The sequence below is a fragment of the Eublepharis macularius genome, chromosome 17, assembly GCF_028583425.1.
Source record: "Eublepharis macularius isolate TG4126 chromosome 17, MPM_Emac_v1.0, whole genome shotgun sequence".
NCBI classification, from domain to species: domain Eukaryota; kingdom Metazoa; phylum Chordata; class Lepidosauria; order Squamata; family Eublepharidae; genus Eublepharis; species Eublepharis macularius.
The window spans coordinates 36,003,036-36,024,108 of NC_072806.1; the positions used below are offsets into that span (position 1 = coordinate 36,003,036).

The window sequence follows — 21,073 nt, forward strand, 5'->3', positions numbered from 1 at the left end:
ATCCAACCCTTGTACAATATTAAGCGAGGCATTTGTACTGCCCGTGAGGATTTTGGCTTTTCGCTTTCCGGCCAGTAAGAGTTCTGTGGGGCACCTTAAAGGGTTAAGAAATGTATTGCCTTCCTGGGCTCTAGCCCACTTGGTCGGATGCAGTCGAGATCTCCACGTGAGAAAACGCTGCGTTTCGGTTACAGGGATTTGGAGGCAAATTCAGACATAGAAGTTGCGTCTCTCATTGTGCATGTGTTGAACCCAGAGACGTTAAATTCGCTTGATCGGGGATTTCACCAGAAAATGAATTTAGAGTGAAGCTGTTGGTATGGCCTGTGGATTTCAGTCGCTGCAAGACACAATTCTGTAACCGACCATTGGAGAGTTGGCAGCTGTCTTCTCCCCCCCCCGCCCCCCATAATGGGGCATTAGTGTGGGGGGGCATGTTCGATCGGAGATGGGGCACCCTCCCCATCGGTGTGAACCTGCCCCCAAACCCTGCCTGCTTCTTTTGTTCAGGATCGAATTACTCGCGAGGAGTCACACCACTCCCGCATCTAAGGTAGCTTGGCCTTCAAAGCGAGCTGAATTCAGTGCGCCTTATTTACAACCGCTCGTGGAGGAAAGGGCTTCAGCGGTGGGTTTTACCTGACGGGTAGATCGCAGTTTCTTTTGTTAGAAGATCCATTTCTGTTCAGGACGGTGACTGAAACGGAAACCCCTCCCTCCCTTGGGGGCATTAAGGTCCCGATCCTGAACACTGTGAAATCAATAGAACAGGAGCATGTACTTAAGACTGACGCGCGAACTGGGCTCAGGGGAAAAAGAACCTTTGCGGCGAACGTGCCTTCCTGCCGGAGCCTGCGCCGCTGCAGCGAGCTGCGTTTCTTTCCCAGCCCTGCGCTCTGATCCCGGAAAGAAGTTGATTTTGTTGGGGCTGACTCCCAGGGAAGCGATCCTAGGATCGCGTCCTCGAGGGTGAGCGGGGAGTTCTGCAGCAAATGCGGTTTTGGAGGCAGTCGAGAGAGTGCGTTTCTGGAAAGAGAGCGCGGCAAAGCGCCGCTGCAGGGTTGAATCGGAGAGATGGGGAAATCCCGGGACCGGGAGGGAGAGCCTCGTGTCCATTTCAGGTGAAATTGACACAAAAGAGAAGCCGCCTTAGACCGGCGAATATGTACCTGAGAGCGTTAGAACGGTAATCAATTTCAGCTCTCCGAAGAGCTTTGCGCTTCGGCTCGATCCCTCCGTCCCTGTTCTGCTCCTGGCGGCTGCCTTCGTTCCCTGCTGCCTTTCTGGAGAGAGGGGAAGCCGCGGGATCGGAGGGCAACCTTCCCTGCCCTTTGCCTTAAGCAAAGAGCAAAAGGGCTGGGCAGAGAACTTCGAGGCCACCTCCGAATATTAGTAATAGCGTCTAACCATTTGTTTTCTGGGTGTATAACCGCGATCCCCTCGGAATTGAGCAGGGTTAGGGGAGAGCAGCGGAGACTGAATTTGCGCTATATCGTGATAGGTGGCTACAAAATTGCTAATAATGTATATGTAAAATTCGTACATAATAGGAACCGCAACTGATAAATATTGTGTATCATGCTTGTGTTTTCATAAATTCATTTTTATATCGAGAACATGTGGCTGCATTAGACCCCGCGCTCGATCTCCTTCATTACATACAGCAGCACATGAGGGTAGTTTAAACTGTATTTCAATTTACAGGCGTTTGCCCTTTTTTTGCAGTTAATTTATACAGGGCTCGGGCGTAAGTCCCGTGGAATTTATACCCCGTGGCGCTTGGAAAGAGACATGCATCTCCAGTTTATGCAGGTTTACTTTGGAGTAAGGGCCTACCATGCACCTGGGGGCAGGACGCTGCAGCCTCAGATAGAAGTCGAGCCGGGTGGAAGCTCTAAGCCTGACCGCGCTCCTTACTCGGAAGTCGGCTTCTCCCATTGAAACCGGCGGAGCTTACTCCTGAGTAAACGAGCGCAAGAGGGAGTGGAGAAAACTCATTGTGGTGTGGCTTCCAGATCCCTTTTTCCGGGTTGTAGAGAAGGTTATGGTGGGGTGGAGAAAATAGAGGCGCGCCTCTGGTTAACTTTAGCCCGTCTGGAAGCGTTTGGCTTTGGGCGGGAGGCGCTTGTGTACCCGGGTGGAAAGCCCGGAGGCTGCAGGCTGGAGTCCAAAGGGTCGCAGCGCAGATCTTGCGTGTGTGGATGAGCGCGCAAATCTAATAGGAGTGGGCGGGGGGCGGGAGAGAGAGCCGGTACAATTTGGGGGCCTGCTTGACTCCTAGGAGAGGCGCCGGCGCTTAAGAAGGCAGGCGCGCAGTGCACACGCTGTGGTTGCTTGCTACGGTGCGGTCCTAACGCGGTGGGCGGCCTTCCCAAAGCTTCCGTGGATTTCCAAGGCCGCCACTGTGCTTAGGTTGGCGAAACCTCCATGCCCTGGGAAGGCTGCGCGTAGCAGTCACGCAATCCTAAACGGGTCTGCTCCGAAAAGAGGCGCAAGGGCTGAGCCCCGAGTCACGCTGCGCTTTGCTCCTCGGTCAGTTTATAGCGAAAGCAAACCCAAACGCCTCCAAGAGTCCCCGAAGAGCTTTGGCGATCCCGGCTCGCCTCCCCGGGCAGCCGGCTTCGCAATGCTTTGTGCGCGCCAGTGCAGGAGAGCTTTCGGAGCGCGGGGACCTCTTCCAGGCAAAACGCCCCTTCCTTTTCTGGCGGGCGGGCGGGCTGAGCCCCGGTCCCTTTGGTGCACAATGAAATCCTTCTTTCCGCTCGGGTGTGCAGGGGGACCTGTGCCTGAAGGCGATTTTACGCGGACTTACAGGCGTTTCCCCCCGACTAGCCACTGCCCTGCCCCTGCAGGCGTCCGGCCTCCCCTGCCACTCCACCCCGTGCCCACCCCAGTCCTCCCTTCCCACCCCCTGGTCTGTCCTTCCCTGCCCCCCAGGCGCCAGGCCCCGTTCGGATCGGGATCGCGGCTGGAGGGTGTGTGTGTGTGTATGGCTTCCCCCCGCCAGCGTTTCCCCGATCGCAAACGGCGCCCCTTCCCCGGTTCGGGGAACTGGAGCGACTCCGGGCTCCGGGAGCTCCGGCTCTGGCCACGTCTAAGTTTTGCGCAGCGCCTGGCGCGGTCTGCAGACGAGGGCTCCTGCTGCGGCTGCGGCTGCTCTCCGATATAGACGTCTCGGCTGGGGAGGCTGCGGGGTCTTTGTCGGTGCGGTTGTGAGTGTAGGCAGTGGCCCGAGGACGTGAGCGCTGGGGTTTGGGAGGGGGAGGATCGGGGCGAGCCAAGACGAGACCAAACAGATCGACCAACGCCCGAGTGACCCGGAGCGGCTGGCAGGAGTTTCGTTTCCACCTCCTCAACCAGCTCGACCCTGAAAAGACGCCGCCAGCCTTCGGCGCTCGTCTCTGTCGGCTCCTTTTCAGCCCCGTTCGGGTTCTGCCCGGGGCTGGGGGGCGTCACGGGGGCCTCCTCCGGCTGCGTCCCCGTCCCCGAGACCTGCCGGGTCTTTCCGCCCCAAACGCGGCGTCCTTTGGCAGCGCCAGCGCTTGGATGGGAAGTTTTCTAACGTGGGGCGATGCGCAGGCGGGTCGTGTGCGCCTGGGCCCGCGCTTGTGTGGACCGGGGCGTTCCGGGGGGGGGGGGGCGCCTGTCCGTATAAATCCGCAAAAAGTCTTGAAACATCCGAATGTGTACCTGGAACGGCCTGTGTTTGCCTTGGGGAGGTTGCAGAGACCAGCCGGGGGCGGGGAGCGGTTTGTGCCGCGCTCGGGGGCCCAGCGTCGCTTCCTTGGGAACTTGGTTTAGCTGCCCCCCACCCACCCCCCATTGCATGCAGACTAGGGTGAGTCCGGGGGAGGTGTTTCATTTGCGAAATGATCCTAAGAGGGGCGGGCCGCTCCAGCCGCCCCCTCTTCCAGGCCCGCGCACCGCCCCCTGCCCGCTCCTGGCTTGTGCCCCGTGCTTCGCTTTTGCTGCATAGCAAGTGGTTCGGAATCCGGGTGTGCCCGGCGGGCGCCTCCGTGCCCCCCGCTGCCTAGAAGGCCAGGCCAGCCCCTCCCCAAGCCCTCCGGGGTCTGCGTTCGTCTGGGCCGTTTTCTGCTCCAGATCGTGGTGACTAGCGCGATTCGGCTGTCCCCAACCGGCGCGCCAGGGTCCCCAGCCCGGAGAGCCCAGCGATTTTGGCGCCTCAGTTTCCGGACGCCCGAGGGTCCCGGGAAGGGGCTCCCGTTCCCAGCTCCTGTCTGGTCTGGCCCTTCTCTGGAAGGCCGAGCCACTCCGCAGCGCTCTGCCGCCCGGAGCAGCGAGGCTGGGCTTTGGGGCCGAACGTGGGAGGCTGGAGGTCCCCCTTCTCTCGCTGCGTCGCCTTCGGGAGTCTGGGGCGCCCCCAAGGCTGACTGCTTAGGGCAGTCTCGGGTTCCCCAAGCCGGGCCGGGCGGTGGCGGGGATCCAGTTTCGACTGCCCGCCTGGCCAGCCGTGGCGCGCTTGGCGAAGGCCCGGCTGGCGCACCGACCTCTCCAGACGGCGTTCCCTGCGCCCCGACTGAGCACGCCGGGGAGCCGCTGCCGCCTGCCCCGGGCTGCCCTCGCCCCCTTGCCGGCCGCCTCTCATCTCCCGCTTCTCTTTCTCCTTCTCCGTGGCAGGTTTGGTTCCAGAACCGGCGCTCCAAGGAAAGGCGCATGAAGCAGCTGAGCGCGCTGGGCGCCCGCAGGCACGCTTTCTTCCGCAGCCCCCGCCGCATGAGGCCGCTGGTGGACCGCTTGGAGCCGGGCGAGCTCATCCCCAACGGGCCCTTCTCCTTCTACGGAGGTGGGTAAGGGCGCGCGGGCGCGCGCGGGCAGGGGCCTCCGGGCAATGGGCGCAACCCAGGGCGCGCCTCAAGGACACCGAAGGGCCTGGGTTCCACACGCGCTTTCCAGCTCAGTCCTGAAACGCATCGAAGCAGACCTGCTTCCCCAGAAACCAGAAGGAGGGTTCCGCTTAATTCCCCCCCTGGAATTGGTTGTGAAGGGCTGAGTGCCGAGCTGCGTGGCTGAAGCTCTCTGCAGACATAGCCTAGAACTCTTCCCCCACCACCGCCCCAACTCTCTAGTAAGCCCTTTCCTTTTAGGAAGGGAAGGGGATGTTCTGAAGTGGATTGCAGTTCGAATTTCGGTGGCTGTGGAATAAGCAAACTTGAGCTGGCCCTGGAATAATCACGTGAGGTGACTAGAGTGCCTCTGAGCATGCAGGAAATCCCTTCACCTTGGAATTACCATAGCCAGCCTGCGCAGTCTGAGATCAGAGGCCAGGGAGCTGATAGGCAAACGCTCAGCTACCTCGACCTGATTCCTCCATCTATTTTTCTTAATATGGAGCAAATGAGGGGCTCAGTTTAAACGGGCTGATTCTGTTGCTCTCCATTTCTGTGCTGCGCATGTGAGGCCCCTCTTCTAGACTGGCCATTTTGCATCCCCTCCCCTTTCCAGGCTAGGCTCATGCTGAGACCCTCGGATGGGGACCCCCAAAGTGCACAAATAGGGGGTGGTCTGCAGATCAGTGTAGACTGGCCAGAACTTAAGGGGAGCTGCAGCCTTTGAGCCATTTGATTGTGTAAATTATTTTGTATTAAGTTATATAAGATTTAAACAGAATGCAGAGTGCTTTTCCGTTATTCTGGCCTGTTACATCAGGTGCACACCCTGACTTGGATGGCCCACGTGAGCCTGACCTCATCAGATCTCAGGAGCTAAGCAGGGTCAGCCTTGGTTAGTAATTGGATAGGAGGCCTCCAATCAAGACCAGGGCTGCAGAGGCAGGCGATGGCAAACCACCTCTGTTAGTCTCTTGCCAGGAAAACCCCATCAGGCAGCTATGACTTGATGGCACTCTCCACCACATCAGGTGCATAGCCATTCTCCCTCTTTTAAGTGGCAGGGCACCAAAGAAATGATGAGAAAATCTTGCTCTTTTCTTCTGCTCATAAATAACTTCTGTAAGCCCATTGTGTCTTTCAGAGTTTATGGATTGTTAGTGTCAGAAATGTATATCCTGAATAAGAACCCTAATTTTTAATTTCAGAAGCTTTCTCCTACTGCTCCCCTTCCTTAAATAACTGGCTTACCCCTTTACCCTCTCTAAATGCCTTGTCATACTTGAGGTCAAAGAAGTTCAAAGGGATTATTTAAAAATGAAAATGTTTCTGTTCTGAAACAAGTTCTTGTTCTTTAAATGGAGGTGGTGATGTCACAAAAACATTCATCAAAACTATTTTTTTTTAAAAAAAATCCTACCTGGGCTGATACACCCTCTGGCCCTGCCCCAGCTATTCACTTGCTTTGCATTGATTGGCTGGAATGCTGGGAGTCAGAGCAGATTGGCTTCGAACTTTTACTTGTTAGGAAATGGAACTCGCTGCCACAAGATGAGAAGATGGCCATCAGCTTAGATGGCTTTAAAGGGAGATTTATACGTGACAATAGATTGCTTTTCAATGGCTATAAACCATGTTAGCTAAACATAGACTCCAGATGCAGAGGTAATAGGGCTATTGCCTCCTCGAGGTATGAAAAAGGATGGTGCTTTGATAGGACCCTTTTTGTGTTCTTTAGAGAGGACTGCATATGTTCTCAGAGTGCACAGACCTATGGATTGAGTCTCCATGTTCAGAGATAAGATACCTGCTGATACCAGTTGTTGAGGCAGGCAACTGGGGGAAATTGTGTAAGAGATGTTGCTTCCCTGCCTTCCTTTTGGCTTCCTAGAAGCATCTGTTGGCAAACAGGATGGGACTCCCTTTGGTCTGATCTAGCAGGGTTCTTCTTGCTAATCTGTGGGTGGGATGCTCTTTGCATGCTTTTCCTTATGTCTTGACAAGGGAGAGCCAGTTTGGTGTAGTGGTGAAGAGTGGCAGGACTCTAATCTAGAGAACCGCTCCAGGTGGTGGCTGGAGATCTCCCAGAATTACAACTGATCTCCAGCCACAAAGATCAGTTACCTGGAGAAAATGGCTGCCTTGGAAGGTGGACTGTTTGGCATTATACCTTGCTGAAGTCCCTCCCCTCCCCAAACCCCACCCTATCTAAGCTCCACCCCCCAAATCTCCAGGAATTTCCCAATCTGGACTTAGCAACCCTAGTTCCCCACTCCTCCATTTGAAGCCAGCTGGGGGATCTTGAGTCAGTCACAGCTCTCTCAGAGTGCTCTCAGCCCCCCATACCTCACGGGCTGATTGTCGTGAGGATAATAATGACACACTTTGTAAACCGCTTTAAGTGGATGTTAAGTTGTCCAGAAGGGTGGTATATAAATTGAATGTTGTTGTTGTTGTTAGTGACTATGAAAGCATTATATCTTGACAAGTGAAAAATGAGATCCAATGTGATGTAGTTTTTAAAGTGTCAGACTAGGATCTGGGCGGCCCAGGCTTGAAGACCCACTCTGTCAGGGAAGCTTGCTGGGGGAGTGTCACACCTTCTCAGCGTAACCTATTCCACAAGAGACCTGCTGTAGCACCGTGGTTAAGTGGTTTGACTGCAAGTCAGTACCCTGCCGGTTCGAATCCCACTCCTGCCATGAGCTCAGCAGGTGGCCCTGGGTAAGCCACTCCTCTCCACCCCAGCTCCCCAGCTGCATTGTGGGGATAATAATAACATGAACCTATTCACCACTCTGGATGAGGCACTAATCTGTCTAGAAGAGCAGTATATAAGTGCAGTTGTTGTTGTTAGGTTATTGTGTGAGGCTTAAATGAAGGAGAGAAGAATGTTGTCAGTTGTTTGGGGTCCACCCTGGGGAGAAAAGTGGTGTGTAAATGGAGTAAATAAATAAATTAGTTACTTTTTAAGGGCTGAAAATTCAGAAAAGAGGTGTCAGATAATCTAGCGGCTGTATCTGGGCCTTTGCTGGCTGAGAGAAACTACAGCATGCTTAGTAAGACCTGTGGCTTTAGTTCAGTGTTGGAGAATGCTGCACCTGTTGGATTGCTGACTGTCAAGCATTGCAGAAAATTCAGACCCTCTATGAGATAACAAAAGATGCTAGTGACTCTTTTTCTTTCATTGCAATCTGAAAGACAGGAAAAGGCAGAAGGGAATCATTTCAAGGGGGAAGGATTGAATAGAGGTGGGGAGGGACCATAAATGTGGAAGAGCCCAGATTAAATTATTGTCAGCTCTAATTAAGGGAGCTGGAGTAACAATGGTGGGGGAAACCTGATCTGAGGAGGAAATACTAGACTTCATAGGGCTGACTCAGGTAGCTTTATCTGTTCTTATAGATGGCTTTAAAAGGGATAGGAACTGTAGACTATACTACTGTACACTGTCTGTTGCTGTAAGTATCTCCTACTAGGTAATTTCTGCATAATTTCACATCATGTTTTGTTTGTGCTTTGTTTTAGCATTGTTTCAGCTCTGTATCTGATTTCTGCTTGTTTTCAGATATTGTATTGACTTGCACTGTATAATCCACCTTGAGTCTCAGTGAGGAACATGAACTATAAATAACGCTAATAAATATATACATATAAATAAATAAATAGAGACTTGACTTATTTGTGGAAAGAGCCATCATCAGCCACGATGGCAAAATGAAACTTGCATGTTGCAAGGCAGTGTACCTCTGAATGCCCATTACTGGGGAATGATAACAGGGCGAGACTTCAGACTCTGCATTTTGTTTTGTAGGCCTTCCAAGGTCGTCTGCTTGTCTTCCAGTGAGAAAGAAGATCCAGCAAGGCCCTTTTTTTTCTATTTCCATCTCTTTTACAGAAGAATTTGAATTTGAATCCAGTGGCTCCTTGGAGACCAACAAGATCTTCAAGGTGTAAGCTTTCGAGCATCAAAGATCCTTTCTTCAGATATGTGAAGGAGCTTTGACTCTCGAAAGCTTATACCTTGAAAATCTTATTGGTCTCTAAGGTGCCATTGGACTCAGACCAACATGGATACCCACTTGAAACTTTTTTTTATATGCAGAGAAAAGGATGTAAATAATTTGTTGCTGCGGGTTAGGAAAATCTGCATCCAGAGAGAGGGGCCATTTCCACACACGTTGAATAATGCACTTTCAATGTACTTTAGCAATCCTTTGGAAGTGGGATTTTTGTTTTGTGCATGAAAGCCCAGTTCCAAATGATCATTAAAGAGCATTGAGAGTGCATTATCCAGTGTGCGTGGAAGCAGCGGTACCCTGGAATCTTCCGTTTTCATTGAAAAATTTAAGTCTCTTGACTTAAATTTAAGGACTTAAACTTAAGGAAAAGCAAGCCATGTAATGGCTCGGGAAGACTAATCCTGGGCCTGGCTTCTGGAGTTTGAGCTGATGAGTGGAAAGGCACTGGGATGACGGGCAAGCTCAAGGTAGACTCAAGGCGGATTATACGGTTTTAAAAAAACTAACCAAGGCAACAATGGCAGCATAACCAGGGCTTTTTTTCAGCTGGAACGTGGTGGAACAGAGTTCCGGAACCTCTTGAAAATGGTCACATGGCTGGTGGCCCCACCCCCTGATCTCCAGACAAAGGGGAGTTGAGATTGCCCTCCGCGCCGCCACTTGCGCGGAGGGCAATCTCAACTCCCCTCTGTCTGGAGATCAGGGGGCGGGGCCACTAGCCATGTGACCATTTTCTCCGAGGGCAACCCAGTGAGTTCCACCACCTCTTTTCCCAGAAAAAAAGCCCTGAACATAACATATATTCATTAAGATGTGATTACAAAATGAAAGAATGGTACGAAAACATCAGCATAATATGTACAATATAGTAAAACAAGATTTTAAAATGAACAATGAAATAAAGACAAAATAATACATAGAACAAACAGTGCAATGCAGGTGGATTGCAAAATTAGAAAACAGTGTGTGTAGTATGATATAGACAATAAACAGTATAAGGAATATTGGCTAAAATTTCACACACAGATTAACATTACAGCCTTTATGTGCATACGAGTAGTTCAGGAGGGCTTTATAAAAATGCCCTCCGGGACTATTCATATGCACACTTATGATACTGTTAACCCAACTGAAAGCAATGCAGCGGAGCAGGCAAACATATTTGTTTTATCTATCTGGAGCATTTATATACCACCTCTCCAGACGCTTGTTCAATTGCATTATGTATGCATTTGTGAGGAGTGGGGGAGAGGGTGTTTCACAGGGATAGACCCACCCAGGGCTTTTTTTCAGGGGGAATGCAGGGGAACGGAGTTCTGGCACCTCTTGAAAATACTCTGCAATAGTGCTTGAAAATAATATGATTTCCAAGAATCCCGTGTGTTTCTTCCTCATTTCCCTCTTGAGAGTTCCACCACCTCTTTTTCCAGAAAAAAAACCCTGGACCCACCCAATATTCCAGGAAATTTCTCAGTCTCTCTCTTGAATGAATTTTTATGGATTTATTTTTGTGGCACTGTTAAGTAGTAGGTTCAGACTCTTAAGTGATTTCAGCAAGCTCTTTATTGAGCAGGAACATCACTGAAACATGGGTGGCAAGCCACAAGCATTTATACACAACTTCAACCCCCAAACCACGCCCCAGCTTTGTTAACACCCAGTAAGAATCACATAACTAGAAGCCCTTGTTTGCCTCAACTATATACATTGTAACTTATTTACAGCATAGCGATTGGTCTTTATTGTGCTGTTATGATTGGCTGCTGCTGGCACTAAACAACCAATGACAATGCAGACTTCAGGAGCCTTGTTTGGGATAGAAGCTTGACCAATACATAACAGGCACCACTTTGGTTTGCATGCAAAAACCAGTTTAGGAAAAGTGCAGAGAGTATTGGACTCGGTGCTGAGGATCAGATAGCGTAAGGGAGTCATATTTGCCAGTTAAGGTCAGAGCCAGATGTATTCCATCATTCCACAGAAGTACAGAAAAGCTGTCTGTGTCCATCTACCCTCTTAAAGGTTTCAGCTTTCATTTGGAAAAAAACACCCTTCTAGCCCCTATAGTTGGAAGGATGTGTATTTATTTATAGTTGGAAGGATACATGTTTGTTTATTGTCTGCCATTCTCACTGTGACTCAAGGTGGATTACGTCGTGCAAGTCAATACAGCAGGGACAGTCAATAAACAGTGCAATAGGATACGCAAATGCAAAATTTGCAGAGATTTGGAAGCAAGTAGAACTGTGATACAGAGCTGGAAAGTGGGCCTAGAGAAACCAGAAGCCCCAGAAATTACTACGTTTTCCAAGGGCAGGGCTTTGGTGCTCTGACTAGCTTCCCCACCCCATGTCTACCATAATTCAGAGGCCGTTTCAGGCGCCCTTGCCTTCCAAGATTAAGTGGGTGGCAACCCAGGAGAGGGCTTCTGTAGCGGCACCAAAATGTTGAAACTCTCTCCCCAGGAAGATTTGTCTGTTCCCTCAGCGATCCCTCCTCCCTCCCCAGTGTTCTTAACCAGGGCTTTTTTCTGGGAAAAGAGGTGGTGGAACTCAGTGGGTTGCCAACACAGGGGGCAACTCTTGGCAGGAGGTGGTGCCCCTGGTGCAAAGTGTGCGCACGTTCCCAAGACCAATGATGCCATGTTGGGTCAGCTGGAACTAGGGGGGAGTTTTTAAAAGTTTAAATCTCCCTTGGCAAAAATGGTCACATGGCTGGTGGCCTGCCCCCTGATCTCCAGACAGAGGGGAGTTTCGATTGCCGTCCACAGCGCTGGAGCAGCACTGTAGAGGCGCAGAGGGCCATCTAAACTCCCCTCTGTCTGGAGATCAGGGGGCATGGCCACCAGCCATGTGACCATTTTCAAGAGGTTCCAGAACTCCTTTCCACTGCGTTCCAGCTGAAAAAAAAGCCCTGTTCTTAACTGTTATTTTTATATTTTGTATTTATTTTAAATTCTGGTTTAAAATTGTTTTAATTTTGCATTTATGTGTTGGTTTTATTGGCCTTTAAAATGACGTTTTAATGTATTGTTTTAGAAAATTGTTAGGTACCTGGGTGGTAGGGTAAAGATCTTTTTATAATGAATGAATGAATGATTCAAAGAAGTTCAAGAAAATAAAAAAATGGAGCTCATAGCCTCGTATATGAGTATTGGAGAATTTCCTTTGTCATACTAAACAGCAGGGAGCACGCTGAAATGATGCTACTTTTCTACTTGCAGGGAGGGCAGTCTACTAAAACTGGCATCCTCCCCCAATTGGAAGTCTGACTTGGCATCACTCTGCCACCGCCTTCTATTGTGTGACCTATGTTTCGCAGAATGAGGTGGTAGTCTGAGGAGGTGGAATTCTTGAATAACACTTTAGGCAGGGGTCTTTTCGTAGAAAAAGAGCTGGAGGAACTCATTAACATAACTCATTAGCATATGTCACACCCCTTGCCATCACCAGAAATGTGTCATTAGCATAACTGATTTGCATATGTCACACCCCCTGATATCGCCTATCCTGGCTGTTTTGGACCCAATACTGACCATTTAGGGCTGAAATTGAACCTAAAATGGCAAAAAGGGGCTGAAAATGGCCGAAAAGGGGCCCAAAATGGTCAGGATTGGGCTGCTACTGAGCAGGAGAGTGATTCCCCCACCCGTCAGAGGCCCGATCTGGGCCGTTTCAGCCCCAATCCAGGTCGAAACTGGCCCAAAATGGCCGAGAGTCAGGTGCGTGGGGCCACCTGACATGTGACCTCTTTGGGAAATTGCCGGAACTGTGTTCCTGCGCGTTCCCCTTCGAAATGAGCCCTGACTTTAGGGTTCAGGTATGTTTAAAATGATGTTACACATTTTTTAAAAAAAATCTTACATGGGAGACATTAGTTCCAAATCCCCCCCCAAAAAAACCCCAAACAAACCCACAGTGCTAGTTTACTACATGCGAGGAATTAGGTTCTTTTTCATTTTAATTCGGGGAGCATTTTTTTTAAAAAAAAAATCACCTTTATATCTGCAGTGGTACAACCAAGAATCCCTGCTCTACCCTCACTCTGTGTAATGGATAAACCAGCTCTTAAAGAGAGAGGGTTGAGAATTTATATGAGAGTAGATGTGAATTAGGAGCATCTTGCCTTAAATATTCTAGGAAAAAGGAAAGTCGGAGGAGGTGTGTGGAGCAAGCAAAAGACTGGAAGATATAGGAAATCCAATAAACATTATTGATCTTGCAGCATAGGATTGGTTGGCATTAATTGCTTGCTCCATAACAGAAAGAAGAAAAGATGAGCTATCTGAAAACCAGCTGCCATTTGGGGGCACTTCACTTCTTACATAAAGAGCGCTTTCCAGAGCGCCATAAGCCCCAAATGGGTCTCTGTCCAGAGAAGCTTATACAAGCAAGGGAATGAGTTGGTGGAGACCTAAGAGAGATAAGGGTTTGCTTGTGAGTGGTTGTGTGTGTGTGTGTCACATTTTGCAAAGTGTGCTTCTGTGAAAAATTCCCTGCATATAGAAAAGCAGCACTTCAAATAAAGCAATAGGGAGGGGCAAAACTTTTCTGTGCTCATTCCCTGTTTGTGGGGATTTTACCACCCCCTGGAGTCTCAAGTGATGCAATCTGGTCTACCAAACTTAGGGCTCTCCCACTACATTCTTCAGTCCTGAACCAGTCCTAAATGGTGGGGAGGAAAGAGGCGTAAAAAGGGATGAATGATGGCAAATTCAAGCGTATGAGATTGGACTGTATTTCTTTGAGGTTGAGGATTAAGGGACAAGGCAAGGGCTTCACAGAAGAGAGTTTATTGAAGGGAGGGAGATGGTAATGAGCCAGGCTAGAGTGGTGGACTAGGATCTGGGCGACCCAGGTTCAATTCCCCACTCTGCCATGGAAGCTTAGTGGGTGACCTTGGGCCAGTCACCCACTCTCAGCCTAACCTACTACACAGTGGTGGTGTTAGGAAAAACGGAGAAGAGGAGAATGATGTAAGCCGTTTGGGTCTCCATTGGGGAGGAAGGCAAGATGTAAATGAAGTAAATTAAGTAATGGAGAATGGATATAGGAACAGAACTGTAAGCAAAGTAAGAGATTTTTCAGTGGCAGGATATGGATATGGGAGGTAGACACCTGAGGGTCATAGGCAGGGCTTATTTTCAGCTGGAACGTGGTGGAACGGAGTTCCGGCACCTCTTGAAAATGGTCACATGGCCGGAGGCCCCGCCCCCTGATCTCCAGACAGAGGGGAGTATAGATTGCCCTCCGCGCCACTCCAGCAATCTCAACTCCCCTCTGTCTGGAGATCAGGGGGCGGGGCCACCGGCCATGTGGCTATTTTTGCCGAGGGTCATTTAAACTTTAAAAAACTCCCCCCTTGTTCCAGCTGACCCAAAGTGACATCATTGTGCGGTTCCACCTAAGTTCCACCTCCTCTTTTCCCAGAAAAAAACCCTGGACATAGGCAAAGATAGAATGGGAAATAAGGCCAGAATGGTAGAGGGCATGGAGTGTTTTAAAGGAGTTGGTACAGTTTGTGGATCAGAAGTCAGCATGGGATTTGGTAAGAGTGTGCCATAGCCTACGATAGTTGTTGTTGTTGGTGGTGGTGGTTGTTCCGTTGACTTTGATACCTGAGGGCTTTCGGTTCCTCTTTGCTGACTCGGAAGGAAAATAATGGAATGTCTGGAATTTGGAGAAGTGGATTTTGGGTCTATGTGTTTTAAAATTAGGCCATTTTTACTAAAGCTGAAAGCAGAACGGAGGAAGCTATACAAGTGAAATGAACAATGAAGTTAATCACATTCAGACCATTTGCTGAAGCTCCTAACCAAACAGACATAAACCAGGGGCATAAAGCCTCTGAACCCAAAGAAACACTACACAGTGTTAAATTACATACAAACTCTATTCAGTGCAGTCAAAAATATATACAATGAATTACAGTGAATCAAATAAATATATCTGTCAAAGCAACATCATAGATCGTCCGTTTGTTCTATAATATGCGCAGTCCTATTAGAAAGTACAATCCTGGTAGGCAAACCTCCAATGAATGCCAGGTCAATGTCCAAAATCCAATAGTTGGTGTGGCAACTGAATTCAAAAGCTGAGATGTGGCCTGAATATCCAACCAGAAGATTGGCCAGGAGATTGGCAACGAGCCTGCCAGCTATTACTTCTGCTCGTTTCGGCACTTCTTCTTCATAGCCAATTACCAACGAGGCCAGATCATATGATATCATGAACCATTATAAGATGCCATAAATCCTTCTCAGGACTGTTACATAAGCTGATCGCCAATAATACACGCATGTGGTTTCCAATGGCTGATCGCCAATAATACACGCATGTGGTTTCCAATGGCTGATCGCCAATAATACACGCATGTGGTTTCCAATGGCTGATCGCCAATAATACACGCATGTGGTTTCCAATGGCTGATAGAACTCCCCACATTGATGAACTATGATGAAGGGCCTGATTTACATATCAGAGTGGTGCCCCCCACCCCCGGATATAATACATAATGTAATTACCTGGAGGTGCAGTTGACCCTCCCCTCATGTCACATTGACCTGACCTGGATAGCCTGGGTGACCTGATCTTGTCAGATCTCAGAAGCTAAGCAGGATCAGCCTTGGTTAGTAATTGGATGGGAGACCTCCAATGAAGACCAGAGTTGCAGAGGCAGGTGATAGCAAACCACCTCTGGCATTCTCTTGCCATGCAAACCCACCAGGGGTCTCCATAGGTCAGCTGTGACTTGAGGGCACTCTCCTCCTCCTAAAATCACATTAAAGTCATCCACATTTGGGATATATTCCTGGAGACTTGGCTAATGAGTAATACGTGGCTAAAAAATTTTAAAAACTGCTTAGGCAGAAAACCATTCAATATCAGAACAGTTGTTTCTCAGGTATGTACCTCATGGCAATGGATTCAAGTTCTACTCCCACCTACTTTAAAGGTTACTTTTAACGCTATTTATTAGCAATATTTATGGATAATAATAACAACAATAATATTAATAGCACATTATAAAGAACATGAATAAAAACAGTTAATTAACAATGAAGGAAGGACTAAGAATAACAATATCTAGATGTTCCAAAATAGGTGTTCTTGTATCAGTAAGCATCTACATAATCACATCATATAGAATAAACCAGAATGTAATTTCATTTCAAAGGCTTTTTGTGGATTTGCTACTTAGATTTCTTCATTGAACTAAAAAAAAGCCATGTAAATTAGTTGTGGCTTGTCAATAATATTGAGCTGGGAGGAGAATTTGTCCAAGATCAAGAGATCCCAAATCTTAAGATATCATTTTTTAGCTGAAGGGTTTTTTTTTAATCTTTTTCCAAAATTGCTGTAACTGGGAATTTTGAACCCTCCAAGAGCAATGAAATGCACTCCAATCTTATTTTGAATATTGGTTTATGATTAAACATTTCCAATAAAACTGTAGACATTTTTAATAGGATCTTATATCCTGCAGTGTTTTGTATCTGAACTAATACTTTCCTCTAGAATTGTAAAATCTTGGGGCAATGCAGCCGAAAATGTGAAAAGGAACCAACATCTCCACGGCCTTTAATGTTACTTTTAAAGGCGTTTGTCTCTATTCCCTTTAAAATACTATTAACAGGGTTGGGAGCTCAGTTTTGATTAGTAAAATTAAGCCTGAATTGCAGTTAAATCCCAGGTTCCATGTGATACACCCCCAACCCAAATCAGTACTGTGCATATATGCAATTTATCTTTAACAGATCCAGAGGAGTTAGCCATGTTAGTCTGTAATAGCAAAATAGTAAAAAGTCCAGTAGCACTTTTAAGTCTAACCAATTTTATTGTGGCATAAGCTTTCGAGATCCACAGCTCTCTTCATCAGATGCATCACCAGCTTTCGAGAACCCCACAATGCATCTGACGAAGAGAGCTGTGGTTCTCGAAAGCTGATGATGCATCTGATGAAGAGAGCTGTGGTTCTCAAAAGCTTATGCTACAATAAGGTTTGTTAGTCTTAAAGGTGCTACTACTGGACTTTTTACTATCTTTTACAGGAGGATGAAGCCCTATTATCTCCATCCCATCTGTTTACGTGCTGATCTGAGTTTGACTGAGACCGTGCGATGTGATAACAAAGAGTGCTTATGAGCATATGTAGAGGGTGCTCCTCTGAGCAAGAGTTCCCACTTTCAATTTTAATACAGCTGTTTGAATGGTGACCAATACCAGATCAATAAAGCTTTCATATGGATACTGGCTTTGACAGCTGTGTGTCACTCAAGTGTTTTCTTTGTACTATGGGATACGTACTCATCTTGACTTGGGAATTTCTGGGTCAGGTGTCATGTTGTGTTTCATTATGTTGTGCTTTAGCACAGCAGGTTATGTTTGTGTGTGAGAAAATGGAATTCAGATGGTGGGCAATTCATGATCTCTTTTTGCAAGTGCAGAAATTGGTAGTAGCCCCAGGATTCTGAAATCGTAGCTTTTAAAAAAACATTTCTAGTCCTCAAGGCTGTGAAGATGAGCTTTAGAAGCGCATGATGCAATTTCAGAAGCCAGAGAAGTAGCAGTTTTTGTGCTCCCCTTGTCCTTCCCCAGGACTAACAGAAGTACAACACATTATTTATTTAAGCAGGGCCTGTGAGCAAGAATGAAATATTGGGGCAGGCAGTTCTTCAATAAGGCAAAAGAACCTAATATCCAGACACATTTGTTTGAGCTGCAGGATTTATAATAGAAGCCAAAGGAAGCTTGTGTTCATGCATGCTTTGTTTTGCTTTAACTGCAGAGCTTTCATAGCTGGCTTAAGAGGATACCATAGCCCTAATTTCTACCCTAATTCAAGAGGTTTTACTGGGAAAGGGGGAAAACAGGAGGAAATAGAAAGTTGGTATATCGCTCTGTGCAGACTAAGGGCTGCCTGGTGGGCATGGATAGGGGTTGCTTTTAATGTCCTACTGAGGTTTGCCAGGTCGCCACCCAGAGATTCCTTTGGGTTAATTTTGTCCGTGCCATAGGAAATGGAGACTCTGGCAGCTTCCCTAGCCTTTCCTACCCAGTCCAATAATTTGCCTCTGAGCATCAACATTTAGAGTTAAATTTAAGGGTCCAAAGGGACGCTGTTTGCTGTTTTATTTGATGGGGGGGTTGGACCCTATTTTTCAAGCACAAATCATTTCTCAAAGCAACACTCATTAATTAAGATTAATTGCCGCAGGATGATGATGGCCTCGGTACATAAATGAAAATAGCCCTTTCCCTCCGGCTTACAAATCAAAAGACAGGACAGGCAGGAGAAGGGGGAGAGAAGAGGGAGGCTACTTTTTCACACCCGTTTGGGTCTGGTTGTGGATGGGATGAAGCCTCCCAGAGACCTGGCCGATGACTGAGAACCGATGACCTTTTCCTTGCTATTATAGCTACACAGCAGCTAGTTACAATTCTCAAGTTATTGCCTCAATTAAAATTTTTAGTGTTGGCTGTCGGGTGGCCTTTAGAACTTGGAGGGGTGTGTGGTGGTCAGAGGGCAACAGTATCCAGTGCAGTTAGAGGACACTGGAGGTGAATAGAAAGTAGCTAATTTATCTCTGTTCCTTTTTCCCTTTTGCCCTTGTGTCTGTGCAGCTCCAGGTAGCATTACGGTTACCAACTCCGGGTTGGGGAATTCCTGGATGTTTGGGGAAGGGAGGAAGCTCAGTAGAGATGTGATGCTATACATTCCACCTTCCAAAGTTGTCTTTCTCTCCAGGATAATAGATCCAGAGGAGTTTGCCGTGTTAGTCTGTAGTTGCAATATAGCACAATCCAGCAGCACTTTTAAGACTAACCAACTTATTTGTAGCATAAGCTTTCGAGAACTACAGCTCTCTTTGTCAGATGCATCTGACAAAGAGAGCGGTGGTTCTCGAAAGTGTATGCTACAATAAAGTTGGTTAGTCTTAAAGGTGCTACTGGTCTCTTTACTATTTTTCTCCAGGGGAACTGATCTCTAGAGCCTGTAGATCAGTTGTGATTTAGAGAGCCCTCCGGGCCACACTGGAGGTTAGCACCTTAGGTAGCATGCATGGGTTTCCCCCTCCCATTTTATCCTCATAAAAGCCCTATAAAATAGGGTAGCATGACATAGGGGGCTAAGAGTTTCTGAGTCTTTAGGCTATGCTGAGATTTGAACTCGGGTTTCTTCTGTCCTCGTTCTATGACATCTGCTTGACTGCAAAGGGTTTTCTTAATCATGAGCAGACCATAGATTAAAAAAAAATTAACCTAGAAACATCTTAATGTTAAAAATGTAGGCTTCTAATGTCAACTTTTATATCACATATGGGTATGTTAGAAATTTAGAAAGCATCTCAGCATAACTGTGAGGAACTTTGGATTTTGCAGGGGTGTGGGTAAGGAACAGAAAGAGAAAGCTTCCTACTTCCACTTTCCATGGGTCTCTGTTATGTGCAAAATGGAATTCTCTGTTGGCTTAGCTTGTGTGGAGGGTAGAAGGGGGAGGGGAGGAAGAACTGCAAAACTCTATTTTGCTGTGGAGGGGTGAGAGGCCAGCAAGATCTCCTCTTGAGGGGGCCTGCATAAATTCCACAAATTAAGGGATCATCTTGGTTTTTCTCCATCACAAGGCTAGGGTGGTGGAAAAAGAGCAATTTAAAGAGAGCAATCATGTCCCCCCTCAATCTCCTCTTCTCCAAACTAAACATTCCCAAGGCCCTCAGCCTTTCCTCGTAGGGCTCAGTCTCCAGACCCCTGGTCATCCTCGTCCCTCTCCTCTGCACCCTCTCAATTTTGTCCACATCCTTTTTGAAGTGAGGCCTCCAGAAGTGGAGTATTGTGTGCAGAGGGTGCAGAGGAGAGTGATGAGGATGATCAGGGGTCTGGAGACTGAGCCCTACGAGGAAAGGCTGAGGGCCTTGGGAATGTTTAGTTTGGAGAAGAGGAGATTGAGGGGGGACATGATTGCTCTCTTTATGTATTTGAAAGGCTGTCATTTGGAGGAGGGAAAGGAGCTGTTCCAGTTGGCAGCAGAGGGTAGGACCCGAAACAATGGGCTTAAATTACACACACAAAGGTACCGGCTGGATATTAGGAAAAACTTTTTCACGGTCAGAATAGTTCAAAGGTGGGATCAGCTGCCTAGGGAGGTGGTGAGCTCCCCTTCACTGGCAGTTTTCAAGAAGAGGCTGGATGAATATTTGTCAGGGATCCTTTAGGCTGGTCCTGCACTGGGCAGGGGGTTGGACTAGATGGTCTGTATGGCCCCTTCCAACTCTATGATTCTATGAAAAAGAGGAGGCCAAACCTTTTCACCTTTCACAGGGCCATGGTTGGAACACTCCTGTTCTCATACCAAAATCATTGCCCCCCCCAACACACACACACGCTCAACTCTAGATTGTGGAAGGTCCCTATTTGCAATATACATTAACTTTTTCAGTATCCTGTCCTCATTCCTCTAAAAGCCAAGATGGTGTTCGTTAATAATATGTTAGGAAGACACACTCAAAAGGATTTGAAAGGCTCAGCACTAAGGCGGCCTTAGCTTTCATATGTGCACATTTTATGTGTATGTGCATTACAAGGAAAATGCATTCATCACTACCACTAGCACATGGATATTTGTCTATGAAAGACCCAAGGAGGGAGCTATACCTTGGAGAACAACAGAATCACAGAGTTGGAAGGGGCCATAGAGACCTTCTAGTCCAACCCCCTGCCCAAAGCAGGATGAGCCTAAAGCATCTCTGACAAATACTCATCCAGCCTCTTCTTGAAAACTGCCAGTGAAGGGGAGCTCACCACCTCCCTAGGCAGCTGATTCCACTTTTAAACTACTGTGACCGTGAAAAAGTTTTTCCTAATATCCAGCCGGTACCTTTGCATATGTAATTTAAGCCCATTGCTTCGGGTCCTACCCTCTGCAGCCCACAATGCTCATGGCTCACAATAACAAAAATAGGGACAGTGATTTAGCAAGTACTGTTCCACGAAAATAGAGGCTGTCCTTGGCAAATAGAGATGGATGGATATGAGAGGCCTACTGTCATATTTGCCTCCTGAATATCTGTCATGAATGTATATGGGCTCTGCCTCGGGTCTCTGAGAGTATGGGAAGTTCTTTATTGCTGCAATGCCAGTAGGTTATCTCGCAAATGTTTACTTTCACTTTCTCACTCCGCTGAGCCAGTGACCTTGACTGCCAGCC

At 47.8% G+C, this 21,073-nt stretch overlaps 1 protein-coding gene across 1 annotated transcript in view; it reads left to right on the forward strand.

Moving 5' to 3' along the window:
- The window catches only part of LHX1 (LIM homeobox 1), a 67,958-nt gene that overhangs the window by 42,627 nt on the left and 4,258 nt on the right, over positions 1 to 21,073 (forward strand). Inside the window, exon 4 of the mRNA XM_055001801.1 lies at positions 4,639 to 4,804. Within this exon, the coding sequence (XP_054857776.1) occupies positions 4,639 to 4,804 (166 nt within the window). The remainder of the gene's footprint in view (positions 1 to 4,638; positions 4,805 to 21,073) is intronic.